The sequence below is a fragment of the Panthera pardus genome, unplaced genomic scaffold (genome assembly GCF_024362965.1).
Source record: "Panthera pardus isolate Hobbes unplaced genomic scaffold, ASM2436296v1 HiC_scaffold_2, whole genome shotgun sequence".
Taxonomy (NCBI): domain Eukaryota; kingdom Metazoa; phylum Chordata; class Mammalia; order Carnivora; family Felidae; genus Panthera; species Panthera pardus.
This window is the reverse complement of record NW_026526765.1, coordinates 36,442,197-36,458,487: the sequence shown is the minus strand read 5'-3', so window position 1 is coordinate 36,458,487 and position 16,291 is coordinate 36,442,197. Positions and strand designations below refer to the sequence as shown.

The window sequence follows — 16,291 nt, the reverse complement described above, 5'->3', positions numbered from 1 at the left end:
ATTTTTGGTAAGTTTTTTGTTTTTAAATTTAGTGACCAAGGAAGATCAGAGGGAATAACATTGAAAGGACTTTTCTATGGGTTTGCCAAATACAAAACCAAATTAAAAAGTAACTTAGAGGAAAATAAAATTCTTAATTCTTTAAAATTCATTGTTCTGTGGATAGCTGTCTGAATATAAAAATATGTGATCTGTTGCCTTTAAAATCTAGGACCCCTATCTTACTTTTAAAAGGAATTCAGAACTGTGTATATTCCCACAAAGAAAGTGAGAATTCTCACTATAATTACTATGTCAAAAAGGAAGATTGTTTAAAGAACGAATTAATGGCCAATAGAAAATGTATCAAAGTGAAAAACATTTAATTAAAGACTGATTTGGTGATTTTATAAAAGCAAAATCCCAGCTGTCCTGTCATGTTACCTCTACATATATCAGTATGTATCTCTTAAGAATTATAGACATTAGGGGCATAGACATAGCCTGGCTCAGTCGGTTGAGTGTCTGACTTCGGCTCACTTCATGATCTCTCGGTTAGTGAGTTCAAGTCCCGCCTCGGTCTCTGTGCTGACAGCTCAGAGCCTGGAGCCTGCTTCAGATTCTGTGTCTCCCTCTCTCTGCCCCTCCCCTGCTCATGCTCTGTCTCTCTCTCTCTCAAAAATGAATAAACTTAAAAAAATTTTTTAAAGAATTATAGGCATTAACTTACAAAGATATAGTTTCTAAATCAAAACAAAATTTGTGGGGTTATTTTTTCTGTTTCAGGTAATTTTTCAATCCATGGTGTCCTCATTACTTCAAAAATAGATGATTCTTTTGTTGAATTATAACAATGTGAATCTGAATACCTCAAGGTGTTGTTTCTTTGTGTATTTATGCATATTTATTAATTTTATTGACTCAGTAGCTTTTTAACAATTAGGAAAAAAAAAGTTTATTCTAGAATGTAGGTCTGCTCCCAAGTGGGTTTTGTTATTCTAGAGTAAGTAAAATATAAGCAGAAATATTAGCAGTAGAGAGTGATATAATATATGAGCTGCTAAAGGAAGGATTAAGGTTCTAGTTTTATTTCTTGTAATAACTGGATGGATGAAAAGTTATAGATATCGAGCTATATGTAAGTTCACAATTCTAAAATTATGATAGAGATCATTGATTTGTCATAATTTTTGTACTTTCTGAAATCATCTTACCTGTCATATTGGATTTCATGAAAATATAAATAAGAAAGATTCACAGGAAAGGGAAGTAACAATTTTAATTTTTTAAAAGTGAGACCCAATTGTATTTTATCCAAATTCAGACAAGCTTTTATCTCAGAGGCCACTACTCATGTTCAATAAAAGAAGTACCTACATTCATATAGCTATAAAGTTAACTGCAGTTAAATCTCAATATTATTTTATATTTTGAAATTAATCTATTTTTGCTACTGATTTTCAGTCATTGTGGTTTTGTTTGGTATTATTTTTTTGGCCCGTTAACAAATCCTTTAATTTAATAGGGATGAGATTCAGAGAAGAGGGTCAAATTTGTTAACTTCTTTAAAACAGCATTGCCAAAATGTGCAGAAGGACAGTAAATGAAAATCAGCCCAACAAATGCTTTATAAAACATGATCCATGCGTTTAATGTGTTTATGTTATCCCTGTACTTTGTGGAGAACCCACATCTGGTTGCAATTCTCAGAAAGCAGAGTGCCAGGCCTCAAGGTAAAGGTAAAGAAATGTAACCTCTGTTTCTCTTTGTTAAAGTTCTTTACATATTTTTATTGAATCAATACTTACACTACATAATGTCAGTGTCTACCAACATTGATGGTATTCTTCACTTTAAAGAAAATTGATGATAAGAATTATAAGGATTGATTTTATATTTTGGTCAACAGATTTTCCACATGACGTATGACCTTGCCAGCGCGGTGGTGAGAATTTTTAACCTCATCGGCATGATGTTGCTCCTGTGCCACTGGGATGGCTGTCTTCAGTTCTTAGTCCCACTACTGCAGGACTTCCCACCGGACTGCTGGGTGTCTCTGAATGAAATGGTTGTAAGTAATCCGTATTATTTTATACTCTGCGTATTCAGTGTTTTGCCAAAAAGTTCTAAGTATTTATGTCAGAATGGTCTAATTTCTTCTCTGTAAATGTTTGGAGAAAACTTAATTGGGCTTTCATGGATGTAAAATAAAATGTTCTATTGCTTTTTCTACAACTAAATGTCACACGAAATGGTTCTGGGGATGTATATGTTACAGGATCTATTTTTAGGTATCTTAGTCTGTGAATACGGAAGACATTTTATTTCAAAGGTACATGTACACTCTCACATACATATAATCGTGGTGCAATGTTCTTCTAAAACTACCTACTGCTTGGAATAACTCCTTTCTTTCAACTTGATTTTGGCATTTACTGTGCTTGAGACATGCAATTCTAGGTGTTGTTAAAACATATAGAGATGTGTTCATCAGTACAGGCGCAGTGAGATCTGTGTGATGTGCATGATATCTCAGATAGTACTTTTTGCTAGGGAAGACAGGGAAAGCTTCATGTTGAAAGTAAAGCCTTTATTTATTTTTAATTTTTAATTTTTTATTTGAGTATAGACATGTTACATTAGTTTCAGGTGTACACTTTACCCTGAAAGATATTTAAATATTTAAAAATCTGGTAAATAAAAATTTGATTTACACAGGTATATTCACAGTCACATTTAAGGCTAAGGACATGTGTTCTTTTAAAAAAACATGCATTTTGATCTACATTATACAGTACTTACAGAGGAATTGAAACAGTAGTGAATATTTTTAATTTATATATTCACAAAGATTTGTTCTCCTTTGATGTAAGTTCTCTATTTTCTTCATATATAGCATTTTAATTACATTAATTTAATAAAATATTGTTTAAGTTACCTATACTTTGGACTAGACTTCTCTTATATGTGACATTTTATGGAAGATAAATTTTATGAGACTTTCACAAAACTTTAACTTTGGCATAAATCAAATACCCCCTTTTTTTCTTGAAGTGTTCCATATTAATTTCTGGGCTTATTATTATAGAAATGACATAGACATCTTAAGAACATACATTTTTGTTTCTTCTAACAACAATAGCTCAGGGTTCATATTTGAAGAAAAGAGTGGTTTACATCACCTGTTAAGAAGTCTGGTCTTCTTTTCTTTCTCTCTTCGTGACTACCTGTTTTCTTCCCTCCTTCCTACCCTCCCTCTCCCTGCCTTCTGTATTCTTTTATCTCCATTGTTTGAGACTTGATAATCACCTGGATCTCTCCTTCATTTCGTTTGTACCTACTTAAATGTCACTGCCTCACAGAAGCCACTGTGTGACCACTCTGTCTACTATATAGATAATATTATATATATATATATATATATATATATATATATATATATATATATAATATAAACCAACTGGTTTATATTTTATCTTAAAAATATTTAGTAACACTCTCTCTCTCTCTCACACACACACACACACACACACACACACACAGTCTGTGATTTATATTTGTCTGTGTCTCTACACAGAATGTCAATTCCATTAGGTCAAAGAATTTGTCTGTTTTGTTCTGTACTTAGTGCCTAGAACAGTGCCTGATAGAGTAGTTTATTGTAATCTAGCCTCATTATTGAAAGTTCATTGGAGAAATACTTGTTCTATTTTTGTTTTTGCACCTAAACATTAAAGCAGGCATTTGATCCAGTCACTTTTCAAAACTATGAAACCTTCTTGGTTATAGGTCTGTCTGATTGTTACTTATCACTGAAGGAAAAATTATGAAGACATTATTAAGATATTGGGGGATGGGGAGAAAAAAAGCAACAGCTCTTATATTCTAGCTACTAACAGAGTGTATAGTATAAAAACACTACTGCTACTACCAAAGGATGATTCTTCACCGGCACCAACTAATATTTAAGTTAGCAAGTAATTATTGTTTAAATTTCTCTTAGGTATCTTTCAGGAAAAATAGCAATGGTCTTCATTAAAATAGTAAAAGGTTTATTTGGGGGTGTCCATAAAAGGCATATACTTGTGTAATTGTAATATAGAGCAATATGCTACTTAATATATCCAGTGCTAAGCAAATTTAATGAAGAAAAGTTTTAGTATCTTGATCATTTTTAAATGTGTCTGCATGTGCTCTTTGTGAGTTTGTGTGTTTGTATTTAACAGAGTCAAACTTTTATTATTATATCTTAATGTCATACAAAATACCTTTCCAGAGTTTACGGGGTTTTTTCTTGCGTCTTTTTTGAGGGGCAAATTTACTTATGAAATCAGCTCTTTCTTTCACATTTATTTGACAATATTTTCATGTTTAATTTTAATGTCAAGAGTAGGAAACAGTTAAGTCTATGTTCAACCCTAGAGACCGGATATATTTTGTGACTATTAGTGATATGAAGGTGATGACCATTAAAAAGACAATTTTCGTATCTATGGGGAATCCCCATGGTGTCACTTGACCTTGAAGATATCATTTTTTCTATCCTAAAACTATCAAATTCTGGAAAGTCTTCCATCACAACAAAACAAAGTGTATTTATACAATAAGGGAGTCATAAAGAAGTAAAAATCCAATATAAGATAAAAGCACCTGACATGTATATATCTTGCTTACTGTATACAAGCCCCTGTGCTTTGAAATACACTTGTAATGGGGCGCCTGGGTGGCTCAGTCAGTTAAGTGTCTGACTTCGGCTCAGGTCATGACCTCACAGTCCATGGGTTCGAGTTCCATGTCGGTCTCTGTGGTGACAGCTCAGTGCCTAGAGCCTGCTTCTGATTCTGTGTCTCCCTCTCTCTCTGGCCCTCCCCACTCACACTCTATCTGTCTGTTTCTCTCTCAAAAATAAATAAACATTAAAAAAATTTAAGAAAATAAATACACTCGTATTTCATCCTCATAGCAACAGAATGAGTTGAGCACTGTTATCTCCCATTTGACAGTCCAGAAACCTGACATTTTTAGAGGTTAGTAGCTAAAGTTTAGCTAAACTTTAGCTAAAGCTAAAGGTTAGTAGATCAATGGAACCAAGATTAGAATGCCTGTCTATCAGACTCTGTAATTTCTGTTCTAAAACACATTAGAGTATCTTGTCGCATAGATTGTAAAAAGATAGTTAAGGAAAGTAATAGCAAGAAATGAAACCTGTAGTCACCCCAGTTGCAGTAGAAAGTCACTCGAAAGTCAGCATTTGAGCTCTGACACTAAATAAGACGGATATGAGATGTAGATGTAAGACAAGCAAAATCAGATTGGGAAAGCAAAAAGTGAGAAGCCAGGATAGATGCAGACATGATTATTAGTCATTCTTGGCAATTATACTATGACAATTATACTATGACAGTTGACATTGATACTAAATAATTTATGGTAAAGATTAGAGTGTTAGACAGATCCTTTACACCCTCCTTCTTTTTCATATATTGCATTCCTAAATGATTTATATTCTTAAATATTATTTTAAATCCTCCTTAACCATATTCTCATGTATATGTATATACTTGTCTCTTTATATGTATTTTCAATCTTTCTTAAACACATTTGTATTTATATCTTTAGCCTTACCTGTATATCACCAGCTAGTTACCCATATATGTCCTATAATGAGAAATTCAGAATAATGCAATAACTATACTGTATCGATAACTGGTAATTTGTTCTTTATATTTATATTCTTATGTTAACTGTTTCTAATCTGCAGTTAAGTCTGTAGATGTAGTTCCAGTTCCTGTCAGCTAACTCCTTTGCAGTCTTTAAAAATTCCTCACTGAAAGAATTCTTTAAAAGCTATTTTTTAAAAGCTCAAACACCAACCACAGAGGGCTACTTGAATTCATGAGGTGGGAGATATTGACTTGCAAAATCCAACTTAACCAGGGATTTATCTTGCTCTGCATTTATTTTTAATATATCCTTTCATATAGAATATTTCATTCAAGAAATATTTGAGTTATAGAATTCTGCCTAAATGAATATCTTGGATTGGTCAGATAATTAATATCTAATAAAATTAATTTTGAAAATCTTGTCATTCTCATATTTTGTGATTATGTTTTTAGGTATATCACACTAAAATTATAATAGCTCATTATTAAACTGATTAGAGATAATAGTTTTTGGTTTATATTATAAAATCATGAAATATTCATTTTAAAAACCTAACAAAGTAAAAACTATGATGCATTTTGAATTTACATATTAATTTTGACATAATTTAGGGAGTGACTTTACAGAATAAAGAAGGATTTGCAGCTAAATGATATGTTCCTGTAGCTGTGTTTCTCTAACTAAAGTCTGCAGGCTTATTCTCAGGGAGTCCATGGGTTTTCTCCCAGTGATTTGTGAATGCATGCATATATATTGGTGGTAGTGTGAAAGGTTACAAGGTAAACCTTTTATGAATCTACAATCATCTGAATGCCCTAAATAATGGAATCTGGTTTTGCTTTTTTTTTTAACCTTATTTTTTATTTTTTTAAATATACATCCAAATTAGTTAGCATATAGTGCAACAATGATTTCAGGAGTAGATTCCTTAATGCCCCTTACCCTTTTAGCCCATCCCCCCTCCCACGACCCTTCCAGCAGCCCTCAGTTTGTTCTCCATATTTATGAGTCTCTTCTATTTTGTCCCTCTCCCTGTTTTTATATTCCTTTTGTTTCCCTTCCCTTATGTTCATCTGTTTTGTCCCTTAAAGTCCTCATATGAGTGAAGTCATATGATTTTTGTCTTTCTCTGACTGACTAATTTCACAGCATAATACCCTCCAGTTCCATCCACGTAGTTGCAAATGGCAAGATTTCATTCTTTTTGATTGCCGAGTAATACTCCATTGTATATATATATATATATACCACATCTTCTTTATCCATTCATCCGTCGATGGTCATTTGTGCTCTTTCCAAACTTTGGCTATTGTTGATAGTGCTGCTATAAACATGGGAGTGCATGTGTCCCTTCGAAACAGCACACCTGTATCCCGTGGATAAATGCCTAGTAGTGCAATTGCTGGGTCGTAGGGTAGTTCTATTTTTAGTTTTTTGAGGAACCTCCATACTGTTTTCCAGAGTGGCAGCACCAGCTTGCATTGCCACCAACAATGCAAAAGAGATCCTCTTTCTCCACATCCTCACCAACATCTGTTGTTGCCTGAGTTGTTAATGTTAGCCATTCTGACAGATGTAAGGTGGTATCTCATTGTAGTTTTGATCTGTATTTCCCTGATGATGAGTGATGTTGAGCATTTTTTCATGTGTTGGTTGGCCATCTGGATGTCTTCCTTGGAGAAATGTCTGTTCATGTCTTTTACCCATTTCTTCACTGGATTATTTGTTTTTTGGGTGTTGAGTTTGATAAGTTCTTTGTAGATTTTGGATACTAACCTTTTATCTGATATGTCATTTACAAATATCTTCTCCCATTCTGTCAGGTGCCTTTTAGTTTTGCAAAACTAAACTAAAAGGCAATGGACAGAATGGTTTTGCTTTTCTAGTTGAAGTACGTTGCGCCATATAAAATAATTCTGGCTTATGGGCTTAATGATTAATGATCCATTTCTATCAAATGAAGGGTAAATGACATCATATTAAATGTTGTACCGAATTTTCACCATAGTCAAAATGGAGAGATGGACTTGAAAACTAAGTCACTCCTTACATAGCACACAATTGTATTGTAGTGTGTGAAACTAATCTGCAAAACTAGTGCCATAATAACACTAAATTTACATTGTATGCAACTGTTGGGTTTCAGCAAAACATTATCCATCACAGTGAATTTATTTTAGATATGCTTATTGATTTATTATTTTGTTAGTATTTGATTTGTAAATTTATGTTTTTTAACCTTACAAGAATTATAAGGATAAGAAACATATCTAGTTTTCTTGTTATATTTGTTTGAGTAATACCATAATCAAAATAATTTAAGCCAACTCATTTATTATATTGTTTATTATATTTTTCATTTATTTATTCTATGTTTTATTATGTATATATTATATGATGGTTTATTATGATGTTTCATTTTGTTGTGATTTGAAGGAACATGTGCATTCCTCATCTTGAGGGATGCTATTCTAGAGGGCAGACAGTATGTCTTAATCAGTGTCTGCATGCCCCACAAATCCTATGCCAACCTTGCATATGTTGCTAAGTAAATATTAGTGGTATATACTAAAAAGGTAATTATCTAGCGTATGTGAAAATTATATGTAAAGAAGTTATTATGTTATGCATTTATTTGTTCTTCCTTGGATAGTTTTTGCTTTAGTAATTTGTACATCAAATTATTTCTTCAAAGATAAGTAATCACTTGGCAGCTCACGGACAATATAAAAATACCCAAAATTTGTGAAGCTTATATAACTTATATAACCATACTAACTAAGAATATCAGAAAATAAGATATATAAAATGTCTCAAAGTGTCTATTTAATAATATCTGTTTGGAGAAAATAAGAGATTTGATTGGAAAATCTAGATTACTACAGAATTTCATTTTTATTTGAGACAATGGATCTCAGATTATTAGTGTATTACTAATAACCAAATGGTCACACACTCCACATTCTCTAACTCTCTTCCTCTGATGGGGTCCTCTGCTGGTTATGGTCAGTAGGCTCTGAGTGCTAGTATCATATTTCACTCATAGGTCTAAGCATTGAAAAGCTGGTTTGCAACCCTCCAGTTCTTTTTTTTTTCTCCCCTCTCTCTCCAGAGGCATCCTTTTAGTTTGCAGTCCACAACATAACACAGCTTATCCTGATTCATTTAGACAACAGAATAGGAAGGGAAAAATCTGGCGGAATTGAATTTAGAGACACACATTCCGGAATCTCCTCTAACATTAAAACTTCTAAGATTTTAGGCAAATCACACAACGTTCCTGTAGTTCAACTATGAAATGAGTGTGTATTATTTATTCTTTCATTTAGGTAATTTACTGAGTACTTGCTTTGGGCCAGGCATTCTCTTTGGCACTGAACATACATACACTAGAGAATGAGGATGTTTCTGCCCTCGTAGGGCTTACACTCAAACAAGCTTTCATTCACTCCACGTCATTCTAGGTGCAGAAAACTATAGAGTAGAGATTTAAATTTTTGATTTTCTAATCTAAGGGAATAGAAAATTATGTGCAAAAGCCCTTAATATGCATTTGAATTGAGGCCTCTGAAATGTACACACTGCCCAAACACTCCTAAACAAGGAGAAAGTGCTAGCTAAATGCTGCCCTCTTCCTTGCCAAGCTACATACACCTGAAAGTGTAGCCATTCTTACAAACCACTTTTTTTGTTTTCCTAATGTAGCAGCCCAGAAAGCACTACTTTTTTCTAATTCACACAAGGGTGTGGTAGTGGCAGCTTTGTGTGAATTTAGATAAAGTCTATGAGGAGCATAAAAAAAAGACAGGGAGAGACAAAATAGAGACGCATTTATTTCAACTACAAATCAGCTGGATTTGTATCCGGAATCTTCAACAGACTGGGGACTGAGACAGGTCAGTCACTTCTAGCTCACAGACTGTAATGACCAAAATGAATGTGTTTTGGGGGCGCTTGGGTACAAAGAATTGTTTATTGGTATCCCCTGTTTCAAGCAAATGATTTGGGGAAAAAAACGGGATTTACATTGCTTATATGCAAATCCCCATATACAAGTAGAACATTGGAACATTGAGATGTGAGATATTATCTATTGATAGTCTAAAAAATATATAAAGACAAAATTAAAATAGGTTCACTTTTTGTTTTACAAAGCCCAATTAACTAGTTAAGTAATGATTCAAACAATATAACCAAGATAATATAACTAAGAATGAAAGATAGATCTCTCCTCTCTTGAAGTCTAGCAAAGTGTTTTTGATTTGAAATTCTATAAATTGAAAATTGTATTATTATATTGTTGGCTTTTTAAAAATAGAATGTATTGCCTTAACAGAATTTTTTAAAAGTCCTAACAAAGGTAACTAATTTGCTGACAAATCACTATGTAGCTTTACTGGGAAAAAATGCATTCATAGCTCCTATGAGTTAAAATAATAAAGTAGGTCAGCAGCCTGCTGAGTGTTGTGATTCTACTTTGCCATCCTGGTTTCTGCCTATTAGGAAAGCCAGCCTGGTGACTGTTCTCTATTGGATAGAAACACGACCTCATCGCAAAAGTGAAACAGTTCACATACTGCGTTCTTCCTTCTCAGACATGTATATTTTTATGGGAATAAACATATGGAAATGAATTCTGATCTGGTATTTTGTTTTCAAATGACATGTGCATTTCAGAAAAACTTTAAAATGAATTGTAGTTCCTTAAGAGAGAAAGATAAAGGATATTACTTAAACTATATATTTTCTCAGACTATGTTAAATTTCTCTAGCAATAATAAGACCAATCCATAAATTCGAAACGTTTTTTTCCCCCCTTATTTGGACTGCCTCTTAAGTTTTAAGCAATGAATAGTTAGAAGAAGCACCATACATTAAATTACGTTATCTAACAAGAGACACCTATTAACATTGGGAAAAGAAACCAAATATCTTGCAGTCCAATATTTTCTCTAAATACACATGTTAGGAAAACTTACATGAAGGTAGTACAAAGTACATGTATCATATTATCTATTCTGAATGACATGAAAACATATTCATTCCCATTTTACAGATGAAAAATCTAACTCAGCGAATGGTTACCTGGTTTAAATAAAGTCAGAGGCAGGCAATATGAAATCTGTATTTCCCTTTGAATTAATGCCAACCCTACCATAGCATTCTACTTCACGGACAAAGAGTTTCAGTCATAATCAACTTTCAATTCATGTTGACAGAGAGCAACTATACATTAGTGGTACCACTAAAAGAACTTGCAATATATAAGAAAATATTTGAAAAACTCATTGTGTTTTTTATGTGTATGTTGGTTAAGGTTTCTCCTTTTGCTGCTGCCATAAATCCAAAAGAACCTGGGACGCCTGGGTGGCTTGGTCGGTTAACCGTCCGACTTCGGCTCAGGTCATGATCTCACAGTCTGTGAGTTCGAGCCCCGCGTCGGGCTCTGTGCTGACGGCTCAGAGCCTGGAGCCCGTTTCAGATTCTGTGTCTCCCTCTCTCTCTGCCCCTCCCCTGTTCATGCTCTCTCTCTGTATCAAAAATAAATAAACGTTTAAAAAAAATTTTTTTTAAATCCAAAAGAACCTGGTAAAGAAATTGTATCTTCCCACTTATTCTGAATTTCTCACTTAGATTTCACATGAGAAATATTGTTTTAAATTGATGGAGTCTGGAATAAAATAGTAACATTGTTTTCAACCTGGGAATCAAGAGGATAGCAGATGAATTATTTCTGTCGTATTAGTTCATGTACAGATATATGGATATCAGGTAATTCATATGAATGCCCCCTCTTTCTAAAAAGACCGATGTTATATCTCTCTCTTTTAAAGAAAAGAGAGACTTGCAGAGACCTGAATTATATAGATTAATTCACCTATATTCATATAATTTTTAGGACAAGATATATAGTTACTTCCCAGAGTGGAGGGCTCTCTACAATTTTCTTTCTTTCTTTCTTTCTTTTTTCCATCCTATTTCATCTTTTCTTTTCTCCGCCCACTACCACTGACCTAAATATGCTATCCCAGAATGTGATGCAGAATCAGAGGTGACATGAAGAAAGCCATGTGATAAGTGAGGGATGTAAGAAAAGAATAGCAAGAACATTTTCTAAATCTTAGCATGAACATTTTCACAGTCCCATTATATACCCCATCATTTTCGAGAAGTATTTGGTTGTTTTTAAAGATGTAATATATTCTGGGAATGAGTAATTCTATGAAAAAAAATTGAATTTGGCTCATGAATCTTTAGTTTATTTCAGTTATTTTACATATATCCTTACAACATTCCAACGAGCGTAGGCAATTTGTCAGATAAAATCTTAAAAATATGTGCTAGAATCATTGGCTGGACTTCTCTATGCTTTGAGGATATAGCAGTGGGTCCAATGTGATCAACATTTAAATACTCTTCTGGTATTACCAGCCAGGTGCCTCAGAAACAGGGCTCCATGTAAGCAAGGGTTAATTAACACCTGGCTCTGTTGTGCAATATGCTCTCTCATGCTCCATGCATAGAGTTATGAGTGAGTCCATCTATGGACCGTAAACATTTCTTCTAATTGTATAAATATTTCTTCTAAGCTTGATAATGTATAAGCTTGATAATGATGAAAAGTTAGGAAATTGTGTAACTTGACATCATATTTTTGTAATTCATAAAAAGATATATAACAATGAGCCATAATATATTTTCTATATTCCATTAGCATTTTCTAGAGCATATTAAATTCAACAAAATTTTTCTCTAAATATATTCTAAAGATAGGAATAAATATTAATTAAAATGTCTACTTATAATGTACACCAAAGTATATATATATATATATATATATATATATATATATACACATATATATACATATATACATACATACACACACACATATATATATATATGTATATATATATATATATATATATATATATATATATACACACATACACGCAGAGTATCTGTTAGCCTTTGCTATTGTGATCAATGTAATAATCTAAGATCCTGCAAGTTAGGAAAGGACTTTCAGTAGAAAAATCTTTTATTTCAATTGTATTAGAATGAAAACATAATTCAGTTAGACCATTTCAATTTGCCACCAACTATGTTTTGGTCCTTTAGATAATTCTTTAAAAACTATTGCATTTGTTCTAATGTCAGCTATTGATTGATATTTTTAAAAATTTACTTAGTTAAATAAAATTATAAGATGGTTGGGAAAAATACCATTTTAGGTGGTACCCATTACTAGTTCCCCATTGCTCCCAAACTAAAATTAAAGCATTATTGCTCCATTAAATGATGGCTACATTCTTCTTCTTTTTTTAATGTTTATTTATTATTGAGAGAGACAGACAGATAGCTCAAGTGGGGGAGGGGCAGAGAGGGAGACACAGAATCCATAGCAGGCTCCAAGCTCCAGGCTCCATGTTGTCAGCACAAAGCCCGACATGGGGCTTGAATTCACAAACTGTGAGATCATGACCTAAGCTGATGCTCAACCGACTGAGCCACCAAAGCACCCCTCTTCTTCTTTTTTTTTTTTTAATTTGAGAGAGAAAGAGTGCACACATGCACATGAGCAATAGATGAGCAGAGGAAGAGGGAGAGAGAGAATCTTAAGCAGGGTCCAAGCTCAGTATGGAGCCCAATGCCTGGCTTGACGCAGGGCTCTATCCCATGGCCCTGAGATCATGACCAGAGTGGAAATCAACAGTTGGACACTTAACCAACTGAGCCACCCAGGCATCCCAGATGATGGCTACATTCCATCTAGCAATTTCATAATTTTGCTCTCAACTCGGTCATCAATTCTTAAGGAAAAATTAAAAAAAAAAACACACAGTAGTTTGACACACTAAATATTAGGCAAATCAGATTAGACTATGTATTAATTGACAACATTTATGGAAACATTCTTCTGAGGGTAACTTTCCATTTCACGCAAGAATGTTTTTATCTATAATTTGTTATTTTATCGGAACATTAGAAAGTTAAAAAAAAAAGCTCGTTAGAGAAATATGAAAAAGAGATTCAAACACATATAGGTTTTTATATAAAGAAGCATACAAACATGGAAACCTCATACGGGATAGATCTGAATGCTGTTTACATGTGAAAATTTATGACAGTAACATGCTCTAAAGTATTCTAATGTATTTCTCTCTCCTTTAGTTTATATCGTACTGTATTGTGTGAAAAGACCAATTGTCATAGTGGCTTAATATTCTGTGGGAATTAAATGACCACAAAAGTTGAGAGAGAAACAAGAAGGAGAATACACAAATTATTTTACAGAAGAATGAAAAAAAATGGAATTAGGAGATAGGAGTCAAAGAGCTAATGCAATATAGGTAGATTGCCTTTTCTTCTTTCAGCTGTGTTCCAACCATTCAGGCCATTTGGCATTGTCAATAGGTGTCTTTGGATCTGCTCTTTCTTCCAAATGGAAAAAACAAAACAAAACAAAGAACCAAAAAAATTATACCCTTTATCATAGCCAACTGTTGTTTAATATCTTAATTCTAGATTTCTTTTTGCTGAGCAATATTCTTTTTTTTTTTTTTTTTTTTTTTTTTTTTTAAGAGCATACACAGGAGAGGGAGGGGCAGATATAGAGACAGACAGATTCTTACACAGGCTCCATTCATAGCACTGAGCCCAATGCAGGGCTTGATCTCACAATCCTGGGGTCATGCCCTGAGCCAAAATCAAGATTTGGATGCTCAACCAACTGAGGCACTCAGGCACCCCACTAAGCTATATTCTTATTAAGATCTTTTATGTCTCATCTAGTAAGTAAACAATATGTTTATGGGTATATTTCTGCCAACTTCTTTTCATAATAACCTATTATAATTTCTGTAACAGTTGTAACTTCTACCACATATCCTAATATTTAGTATACGTAATCAGGTATTATTACTAGTTGGTTCTTTATGCATCTGGTAGTTTTGTGACATCCATTCACAACCGTGCTCAGCAAATTGTCTTTATTCAGTCGTGAATAAAGAATGGATTATTTACGGTGTCATATTTACAAAGCTTCTTTGTCTTTTAAAGGTACTTTTACATACAACAACCAATGTTATAAATATATTATGCATAGAGAAGGAGACATTAAAAATATCTGCTGAAGGTCAAATAGAATGTTAATGACAGAAGTGGATCTAGGACAGCAGTCTCCTTACTTGTACTGTTCCTTATTTCCCATTAATGCAAGAATGAAGATTTGTTGGGACACCTGGGTGGCTCAGTTGGGTAAGTGTCCACCTTCAGCTTAGGTCATGATCTCATGTTTCATGGGTTCGAGCCCCGTGTCAAGCTCTGTGCTCGACAGCTCAGAGCCTGGAGCCTGATTCAGATTCTGTGTCTCCCTCTCTCTCTGTCCCTTTCTGCTCATGCTCTATCTGTCTCTCTCAGAAATAAATAATAAACATTAAAAAAAAAGAACGAAGACTTGCTGGAAACCTTGAATGAAGAAATCATATGTCCAGGTGATTAGTAAAATAGAAATCCCCTTCTCCTTTATTATTTTCATGATATAGAGCTTACCAAAACCTTTCCTGAGGGACTAATTTGAAGGATAACCATAGCAAAGCCTTGGATTTCCAATATTCTAGGCAGAATGCCTTAAATCCTAAAGTAAATTATAAAATTAGGTGGGCGAAAATTTATGGTTGAAATATGACTTTTTGAAAAAAATTGACCTAATTGGAGGAGTACCTATGTCAAATAGGCATACACCTACTAGAAATCTAGCTTGCTGGAGAAGACTGAAATAAAGAGTATGAAGAAAACATTAACAGGGGTGCCTGGGTGGCTTAGTCACTTAAGCGTCTGACTCTTGATTTCAGTGCAGGTCATGACTTCACAGTTCCTAAGTACAAGTCCCACTGTCAGTGTGGAGCCTGCTTGAGATTCTCTGTCTTTCTGCCCCTCCCCCACCCTCTCTTTCCCTCTGTCTCTCAAAATAAATAAATAAACTTCCAAAAAAATTAATAAAGAAATATTATAAAAGGGCATACTAGAAGGTGCTAAACTAATTAAATATGAGAGGATTAAAAAAATAAAGGGGGGGCGCCTGGGTGGCTCAGTCGGTTAAGCGTCTGACTTCAGCTCAGATCATGATCTCGCAGTCTGTGAGTTCGAGCCCGCGTCGGGCTCTGGGCTGATGGCTCAGAGCCTGGAGCCTGCTTCCAATTCTGTGTCTCCCTCTCTCTCTGCCCCTCCCCCGTTCATGCTCTGTCTGTCTTTGTCTCAAAAATAAATAAACATTAAAAAAAATTTAAAAAAATGTGAGAGGATTCATGGCACACTCTAGCACTGGAAAGCATATCGGCGATGGAGATGAATACTTATTCTCCCTAATGCCCAGTAATGATGAAGTCTTGACTTGCCTAATTCACAAAATTTGATTTCCTAAAGTACAGCAGAAATGACGAGAGTCCACTCCAACCAAAATTGAAGAATTTATTCATTAGGGTTAAGTGTTAAGAACCTGAAAGGAGGAGTGCTCAGTCAGTTAAGCATCTGACTCTTGATTTTGGCTCAGGTCATGATCTCATGGTTCATGGGTTCCAGCCCCATATTGGGCTCTGTGATGAGCCTGCTTGGGATTCCCTCTCTCCCTCTCTTTCCGCCC

General features: G+C 34.1%; 1 protein-coding gene across 1 annotated transcript in view; it reads left to right on the top strand.

Annotated features, from left to right (window-relative positions):
* The window catches only part of HCN1 (hyperpolarization activated cyclic nucleotide gated potassium channel 1), a 391,050-nt gene that overhangs the window by 214,508 nt on the left and 160,251 nt on the right, over nt 1–16,291 (top strand). The window contains exon 3 of the mRNA XM_019464315.2: nt 1,889–2,050. Coding sequence (XP_019319860.2) covers nt 1,889–2,050 — 162 coding nt within the window. The remainder of the gene's footprint in view (nt 1–1,888; nt 2,051–16,291) is intronic.